The sequence below is a fragment of the Magnolia sinica genome, chromosome 9 (assembly GCF_029962835.1).
Source record: "Magnolia sinica isolate HGM2019 chromosome 9, MsV1, whole genome shotgun sequence".
Lineage (NCBI taxonomy): Eukaryota > Viridiplantae > Streptophyta > Magnoliopsida > Magnoliales > Magnoliaceae > Magnolia > Magnolia sinica.
The window spans coordinates 77,036,693-77,045,649 of NC_080581.1; the positions used below are offsets into that span (position 1 = coordinate 77,036,693).

Below are 8,957 nucleotides of genomic sequence, written 5' to 3' on the forward strand. Positions count from 1 at the left end.
TTCGAGAACATCAACCACTAACCAGTACCAACAATGCAATCCAAATCTATGTTGATGTTTATATGCCATCCAAACCGTTTATAAGGTCATTACCACCACTGTGATGAAGTAGTGAAAACACCCAAAAGTTTGCCTGAGATGAAACTTTCTGGCCATACTAATGTTTCAAACCGTGGTCACTGTATTCCTACTGTTTCCTCCCGTGCGGCCCACGTGATTTTTGGATCCACCTCATTTTTGGTCTTAATACTATAATAATCTCTCAAAACGGATGCACGGTGTGGATTTCTCATAGACATCACGGTGGGCCCCATTAGCATCACAATGCAGGAACTTCATGCGAAAGACTTTGGCTGGAAATCCCCGTACCGCTGACGCTTGCCGAGCTCGTCAAATGAGATCAAAGTTGCATGGGCATCACAATGTTGTATTTATTATATCCACACCGTTCATCTATTTGAAGAGATCATTTTAGTAAGTGACTTCCAAAATAATTCATATCCACAGCTCAATGGACCACACCAAAGGAAATAGTGGCCCCATGAAGTTTTTAACGGTCGGTGTTAAATTCCCTTTTCCATGTGGTGTGGTCCACTTGAGATTTGGATCTTCCTCAATTGTTTTCTAATGAACTAAATTCAGCTGACATAATGAATGGACGGTGTGGATAAGCCACATACTTCATGGTGGGCCCCACATATATTACCCATTTACAGGGAATTTGGAAAATCAAACGGGCACCACGAGCGGCTCTCGTATTTCACACGTATGAGTCTTAACAGTAGTAACCTCTTCACTTTCTGTCTATAAATAAACCTCACGCTTTCTATTCCTACACATCCTAAATTCCCACACCCTTCCATTATTAACTAATGGATCTCCTCTTTTCTTCTAAAAACAACCCTTCATTTCTCATTCTCATCTTTCTATCATCTCTCCTATTTTTCACTACCCAACAATGCAACCATCATCACTTCTCTGCTTTGCTCGACTTAAAGAATGGCTTTGATGACTTCCCTGCTTATTACACCCTCTCTCCTGTTCCTTCCCTCTCTACTCTCCCCTCTTGGAATTCAAACAATCCCGATTGCTGCTCTTGGGAAGGCATCACCTGCGATGGACCCACTGGTCACGTGATCAGCCTCGACCTTGGTAGCTTCCGTATCTCTGGTCGGATTGATCTTGAAAGCCTCTTTCGGCTTCGGAGTCTGCAGAAGCTCAACCTCGCTGACAATGGGTTTGATCCCTCTCCATTCCCATATGGGTTTGACCAGCTCACCAGTTTGACCCATCTCAACCTCTCTCGGTTGCATTTTTATGGCCAAATCCCACTGTCAATCTCCCGCTTGACCACTTTGGTTTCTCTCGATCTTTCTGAGAATTATTATTACAATGGTTCTGGATTTCAATACCTGAAACTCGAAAACCCAAGCATTGGAGCAGTCGTCCAAAACCTGTCCAATCTGAGTGAACTCTATCTGGACTGGGTACACATCTTACTGCAGGGCCAGACCTTAGATTTGCCACTCCCTACTCTCCGCAAGTTGAGCTTACGAGATTGTCTTCTTTCAGGCTCCATCTATTCTTTCCTCTCACAGCTCCATTTCCTATCTGAACTCGACCTCACCTATACCAATCTCTCCTCTGCAGTGCCCAGCTTCCCAGGGAGTCTCCGGAAGTTGATCTTACATGATTGTAGTCTTTCAAGCTCCATCTTTTCTTCCCTTTCACAGCTCCATTTCTTATCTGAACTCGACCTCAGCTATAACAATCTCTCCTCTGCAGTGCCCAGCTTCCCAGGGAGTCTCCGGAAGTTGATCTTACAAGAATGTGATCTTTCAAGCTCCATCTTTTCTTCCCTTTCACAGCTCCATTTCTTATCTGAACTCGACCTCAGCTATAACAATCTCTCCTCTGCAGTGCCCAGCTTCCCAGGGAGTCTCCGCAAGTTGATCTTAATAGATTGTGGTCTTTCAGGCTCCATCTTTTCTTCCCTTTCACAGCTCCATTTCTTATCTGAACTCGACCTCAGCTATACCAATCTCTCCTCTGCAGTGCCCAGCTTCCCAGGGAGTCTCCGGAAGTTGATCTTACATGATTGTAGTCTTTCAAGCTCCATCTTTTCTTCCCTTTCACAGCTCCATTTCTTATCTGAACTCGACCTCAGTCGAAGCAATCTCTCCTCTGCAGTTCCCAATTTCATAGGGAACTTATCCTCCTTGATGTCACTGCTCCTTCCAGATTGTGGATTGCATGGAAAATTCCCTGAGAGTGTTTTCCAGCTGCCAAATCTACAAATCATTGACATATCAGACAATCCACTTGTAGCTATCAATTTGCCGGAGTTCCCTCAAAACAATACTCTACAGCAATTGATCCTTTCATACACTGGATTATCAGGAAAGTTACCAGATTCTCTCGGTAATCTCAAATTCTTGAGTAAATTAGACCTCAGAAATTGCAACTTGTCAGGATCATTACCATCCTCACTTTTGAACCTTACCAAACTGCAATATCTGTCTCTTTCATCCAATAAATTGAGCGGCCCAATTCCTTCTTCATATGGAAACGAGCTTCCGAATCTCAAAGAGATAGGCTTATGGGATAATTCACTTAATGGGACCATTCCATCATCATTGCTTTCACTCCCATCATTACAAGTGTTGGTTCTCGGAGGTAACCAACTTAGCAGTCAACTTGGGGAGTTTCACAATGCCTCTTCTTCACAGCTGGTGTACATCCATTTGGGTAACAATATATTGCAGGGGATGATACCTAGATTCATATTTCAACTTACCAAGCTTGAACACCTGGACGTTTCTTCCAATAATTTCAGTGGTGTTGTGGAGCTAGGCTTATTTCAAAACCTCAAAAAACTTTCCTCTCTGGATCTCTCAGATAACAACTTGTCAGTCCAATATGGCAGTGGTAATTCCACATTTGTTTCCATCACCCAGTTTGAATATTTGTTTTTACGTTCTTGCAACATCAGCACATTTCCAAATTTCTTGAGAAATCAAGTGCAGTTGAGGGTATTGGACCTTTCCAACAATAAAATTAGTGGTGAAATACCCAAATGGATATGGGAGGTTGGCAATGGGTCTTTAAACTCTTTAAATCTTTCTCACAATGTTCTGCAGGGAATGGAACCATCTCCCCATCTTTTGTTGAGTGCCTTGCAATACCTTGATCTTAGCTCCAACATGCTTGTAGGCTCACTTCCAATCCCATCACCCTCCATCCTTTTCTTTTCAGTTTCAAACAACAGCTTCCGTGGAGAAATCCCTCTATCAGTTTGCAATGCAAAATCCCTAATATTCCTTGATTTATCTTACAATCACTTCATTGGTCAGATTCCACCATGTTTCCGTGAGATTGGTGATGCTCTGTCTATGTTGAATCTTCATAGTGGATTTATGTCACTTTGTGCCATAGTTTTTTTCCCGCAAGGGTTTTCCATGTTAAATCTTTGTGTTCTCTTCTGATTGCTAGGCGCTATTGGATTGCTATCCTAGATCCATATCTGTGTGATTTCGCAAGTCAAATCCTAACAAAGCATCCCACACAGCAGATCCATTTAGGACCCTTATCAGTTTCTATAATGTTGTGGTTCAAAACTCCTAATCTGTGCATAATATCAACCATATACTGCCCAAACTGTATTTTAATTAACTAAAATGACACAAAACCGAATTATAGAAAGAAAAGCTTTTGACAGTGATACTTACATTCCTTTGGATGGGGAAACATTCGATGATTTAAGTCGCTGGAAAAAGGTTGAACACATTATATTCCGTGCTAAAAAAGAAATTCATTCAAATTTGAAGATGAAACTACACATTCAGGCAGGTCCCAACAAAAAAATAAGGACCACGCCTATCATATACACCCCAACAAAACAGGCACCCTGTGCCAGAAAAAAGAAAGAATAAAAAAAAAACCCCAAGACCGCCTATCGTGATGCTCCTAACGGAATTTCTGAGCGCCCCTAAGCCGATTTTATCTAACCTGTACAGGCCCCTGATGTAGTTTGGGATGGCGTTCACGTTATCATACACCGTGTCAATCTGGCTCAAAGCCCCAGCCTTTGCTAACCCATCAGCTGGAACGTTCCCTTCTCTCGAGATAAGGGATAAGGAAAAGGTGCACCCATTCTTCAAACAGGAGATCCGAGTCCACCAATATCTCCACCGCCAGGTTGGGGAGGACCTCCCATTGAAAACATCAGCTACACATTTCGAATCCGATTCAAGCCGAATCTGATTATATCCAAATTTCACACATAGGGTCATTGCATCATACAGAGCTCGGAGTTCCGCTCTGTTATTTGTACCTATCCCGTACCCATAAGAGAACGCAAAAAGAAAAGACCCGGAGGAGTCTCTACATATTCCGCCTCCTCCTGAAGGCCCAAGATTACCAAGGGCTGACCTGTCCACGTTTACCTTTATCCATCCCGCGGTTGGTCTGGACTATTTAACAATCTGAGCCATCATAGTATCGCTAGGCCTGACCGGAATGCCTAGACTGTGGAGGAGGGAGTTCAAAGAGATGGAGGTGGGCCTGGTGGCGGGGGGGTTGATCTTCAAATTTGCCAACCACCATTTAACTCGAGCCACTACTTTTTCTGCCATAGGGCTGATCCCATCGAACCTGGCCGCATTCCTAGCTTTCCAAAGTTCCCAAAAAACCAAGCACGGTGTGAGGCGACGTAATCTGGAAGACGAAACGTGCGGGAGCTGAACATTCCACCAGGAGCCAAGCCTTTCACTGACTGAAGTTTGGAGGGGTATGTGGAGATTGAAAAAAGTGTTGAACACTGCCCAAACCTTTTCAGCTAGTGCTCCAGATAAGAAGAGATGTGAGAGCGATTCAGGTTGAGGGGTGAATTCGTGATGACCTTCGCAACATATGCATTTTGATGCCAAATTAACTCCCTTTTTTTGGATTCTAACATCGACTGGGATGGCTCCCAGGATCAGCCGCCAGATGAACACATAGATTTTCGGTGGGATGTCGACACTCCAAATCTTCTTACCCCATGATTTTTCCTGCTCTCTGGACCTGCAGATACCCCAAGCAGACTTAACCGAAAAACAGCCTGTGCGGTCGAGTGGCTAGAATAATTGATCAGGCTCTTCGGAGATGCAGAAGCCCCTTGCGTTGATATGCCCAGCTACCTCAACCGGAAGGAGGCTGACAGCGGGAGAGCACATGTGAAGCCCGTCATGGTGGAGCACCTCCCGAATTTTGAGCTGATCGAGCTGCTGGGGAATAGCGTGGGGGACGCAGTCAGCGAGTGGTCCAAGACCCGTCCAGTTACAGTACTAGAAACTGAGATCACCCCACCCCACATGCCATTAAGCGGAAGAGGCGATCAAAGGAGAAAGTCTCACAATCTGTCTCCAAAGTGGCGAAGCGAACGCAGGAAGGTCGAAATCAGTTATGCCAGAACCATATTTGGAGCGAACAAAATCTACCCAAAGACTTGAGCCATTTCTGTTAGCCACCGCCCAGGCCATCTTTAGCCGGAAAGCTTTCAAGATCTCCTGATCCCTAACCCACCTTCCAGCTTTGGTTGGGCCACTTTATCCCAGCTCAGCCAATGGAACTTCCTCTTACCTTCATGCCATCCCCAGAAAAAGTTTGCGATTTTTGCTTCTATCGTTGCCAACACTTGGGAGGGGATCGTAGTGGCCACCATTGTGTGGATCGGGATGCTGCAGAGCACGTGATTAATGAGAGTATAACGACCTGCCTGTGAAAGGAACCTAGCAGACCAACCCTGAATTTTTGCCTCAATTTTTTCCACAAGAGGCCAGTACAAGGAGCACCTGATTCTGCCAGCTACAAGCGGAACTCCGAGGTACGTAAACGAGGCCGTAGAAGTAGGAATCCCCAGAATTCTCTCAATGGTCCTAGATCTGCTCAACAGGAGGGATGAGGAATGGTAAACGCAACTCTTCATATAGTTGATCTTTTGACCCGAGAGGGACTGGTAGGAGGCTAGGAATTCAGCCACCGCTTTAACCGCTGCACTACCACCATTGAGAAAGAGAATTGTGTCGTCCGCATAGAGCTGATGGGTCACGAGCTTACATCCTTGCTTAAGCTTGAAAGGAGAGCAGCGCCCGGTAGACACGAGGTTGGAGAAACCTCTGCTAAGCACTTTAGAAGCGAGGATGAATAGACTGGGGGAAAGCGGGTCACCTTGGCGCAGACCTCGGGATGACTTGAAGAAGCCAACCCCTTCGCCACTAATGAGGACCGAGAACCAACTATTGTTCCAACATTTCTCAATCATATTAATCCAGCAAGCGCTGAAGCCGAATCGGAGGAAGACCTGCTTAAGAAAGTCTCATTCAATCCTGTCATAAGCCTTTTCCATATCTAATTTCAGAATGATATTCCCTCCACACACCTTTCGATTGATATCTCTAAAAATTTCTTGGCCCAGTGCAATACTTTCTGGAATTGATCGGCCTTTCACGAAAGCCTCTTGTTCTAACGAAATTAATTTCGGGAGGAGTTTGGCAAGCCTAGAGGCAATGACTTTGGCAAAAACCTTGTAAATGCAGTTGCAGAGACTGATGGGTCTGAAATTGGAAAATCTTCTTGGGGCTGACATTTTTGGGATCAGACAAATCAGCGTGGTGGTGAACGCTCTTGGCAAAGCGCCCCCCTGGAATAGGTAAATGACTGCCTTGAGAATATCAGGACCAATCACCTCCCAGCTCCCTGCGAAGAATGCCGCAGAAAATCCGTCCGGACCGGGAGCCCCGCCTTTTGGGATGGACAACACCGCCTCCCTGACTTCATCCAAAGTAGGAAGCGTCGCTGGAAAAAGGTTGAACACATTATATTCCGTGCTAAAAAATTGCAATTTAGCCAAAGAAGAAAAGATTGCTCGATAATAGATAGACCAATACCTTGCTAGGCTCGGAACCTTCACTAATAACCTCCCACTGCTCCTCATCTAACTAGAGAACCTCCACATCTCCATCGTCATATAGTATCTTTGAAGCAAATATCATTCAGCAAGTAAGTCTTCAAGAAAGGGGACAGTTTGGACAGGGATAATTAAGAGAAGTACTCAAGTCTCATAATTTACCACATGTTTCTTCTTTCCTGGGTTATAAGATTGCACAACACCTTCATAAAACCTGCAGGTAAGAATGGTAGAGTTTACAATAAATAGGGTGTTAAACAAGTCCATCCTAACAACTCAGCTTCCTGTTATCTCAAAATTTTTTACTTCCATGCTATGAAGCCATGAAGTTGAGCTATCCCTACACACACACACACACAAAACAACAACAAAAATAAATAATTAAAAAAAAATTGAGTCATCCCAACTAAAAGAACCAGGAGTTCAAGATTATAATGATTCAGGGCATGTTCAAGTGTGCCCCCAAGTTGTGCTTTACAAGGCTACCCAAGCATATTTAATGCCCTCGGTTTAGGCAACAAGGAAGATGGCTCCACATTGAGCAATCTTCTGCTTTACAGCCTTTACCGGCCCAACATGATTGAAGTGGTAACAAGGTCCTACTATTATTTCGACCATGATTTGGCAGTAGCGCAGTTTCTGTCTTGGGAACTGGGAGCAGTAATCTTTAACTAGTAACAGAATTTTGTCCAAGAATAAAAGGTGGAAAAGAAAGACATCGCCAACCAACACATAAAATGTGATTAATTAAATGTTGTTACTCAAGGTTCTCTGATACTGACAACTATTGTACGTAACAGCCAACGCACATTACAAATCTTTTTTTTCTCTTTCAGGAAATGCTTATATGTTGTAAGTTCCACAAAATCATAATGTCAAACAAAACAGTTACTGTTTATCTAGGAAATTATCTGGCCAGTCAATATTGTTTGATTGCTACCATCAACTGATGAGTCAGAAAAACAGGAAGTTAAGAATATAGTAACATGAAATGGCACATAATGTAGTACATAAAACCAAAACCTTGCATCAGATAAATAACTTATGACCAGAACATGTGGATTTGCATACCCAACCAAACATACCATCAGTACCTTTCCCATTATATTTTGGAAGATAGTATTGTAGAAAGACTTTCCTTTTCCCTTTTTGGGAAACTCCTGATTGCCCACCTTCACATCTGTGCATCAGTACAAAAAGAAAAAAGTGCAATTGCCTTAAAAAATATAGAGCTTACATTGGAATAGAGGTGGCTAGGTTGTCTCAAGGACACAAGTTAACCTTGCATTTTCAGGCAGAGTACGGGAAGTCTACTCTGAGCATGCATTTGCATTTCAAAATCAACGTGACCTTAGGTGCATATATTTTTTCTAGTGACATGTATCAATGCAGCAAAATTCATGGGGGATAGAAGGCCAAATGACTTAGATGCATATAATTGTAAGTATTCACAATACCAAATGCAAGTAGCTTGAATCTAATTGCAATTTTTTAATGAATAAAACCAATTAAAGTTTGTGATCCAAAACTGATACATAATATGTATTCCTGGAAGATATTTAACGCATCAAATCCTAGAAAATAGAAGCCAAAGACTATCTCAATAATATGACATACCTTAAAATTGTTTACAAGCTATTATGTATAATTATAATAATAATTGAGGCAGTACCCTTGCATATAATTTATGACCTATTTATGTATATGCAAGCTACTTATATTTGATTTACACAAATCATGCGGGACACAAGGCAGCATTCCCAAAATGCATATATTTGTAAGTACTTCTCGCATCAAATGTAAGTAGCTTGCACCTAATTGCTAATGTTTCTATGACAATGCCACTAATGAACATAATCTTACACCATGTACACTTTAAAGATATCCTTCCAAATCCTAGAAAACAAAAGCCAACAACAACCTGAATAATATAACAGACAATAGCACACTTAAGCTACCATGAAGTCAGATGCTCCAATTCCTATTGCTTTGTTATGATCATGCAGCT

General features: G+C 42.8%; 1 protein-coding gene across 2 annotated transcripts in view; it reads right to left on the reverse strand.

Annotated features, from left to right (window-relative positions):
• The window catches only part of LOC131255745 (sister chromatid cohesion protein PDS5 homolog A-like), a 37,675-nt gene extending 30,430 nt beyond the window's left edge, over positions 1-7,245 (reverse strand). For both annotated transcript variants that reach the window (XM_058256553.1, XM_058256552.1), the window contains exon 1: positions 7,112-7,245. In XM_058256553.1, coding sequence (XP_058112536.1) covers positions 7,112-7,216 — 105 coding nt within the window. In that variant the 5' untranslated portion in view covers positions 7,217-7,245. The remainder of the gene's footprint in view (positions 1-7,111) is intronic.
• Positions 7,246-8,957: the final 1,712 nt, after the last annotated feature.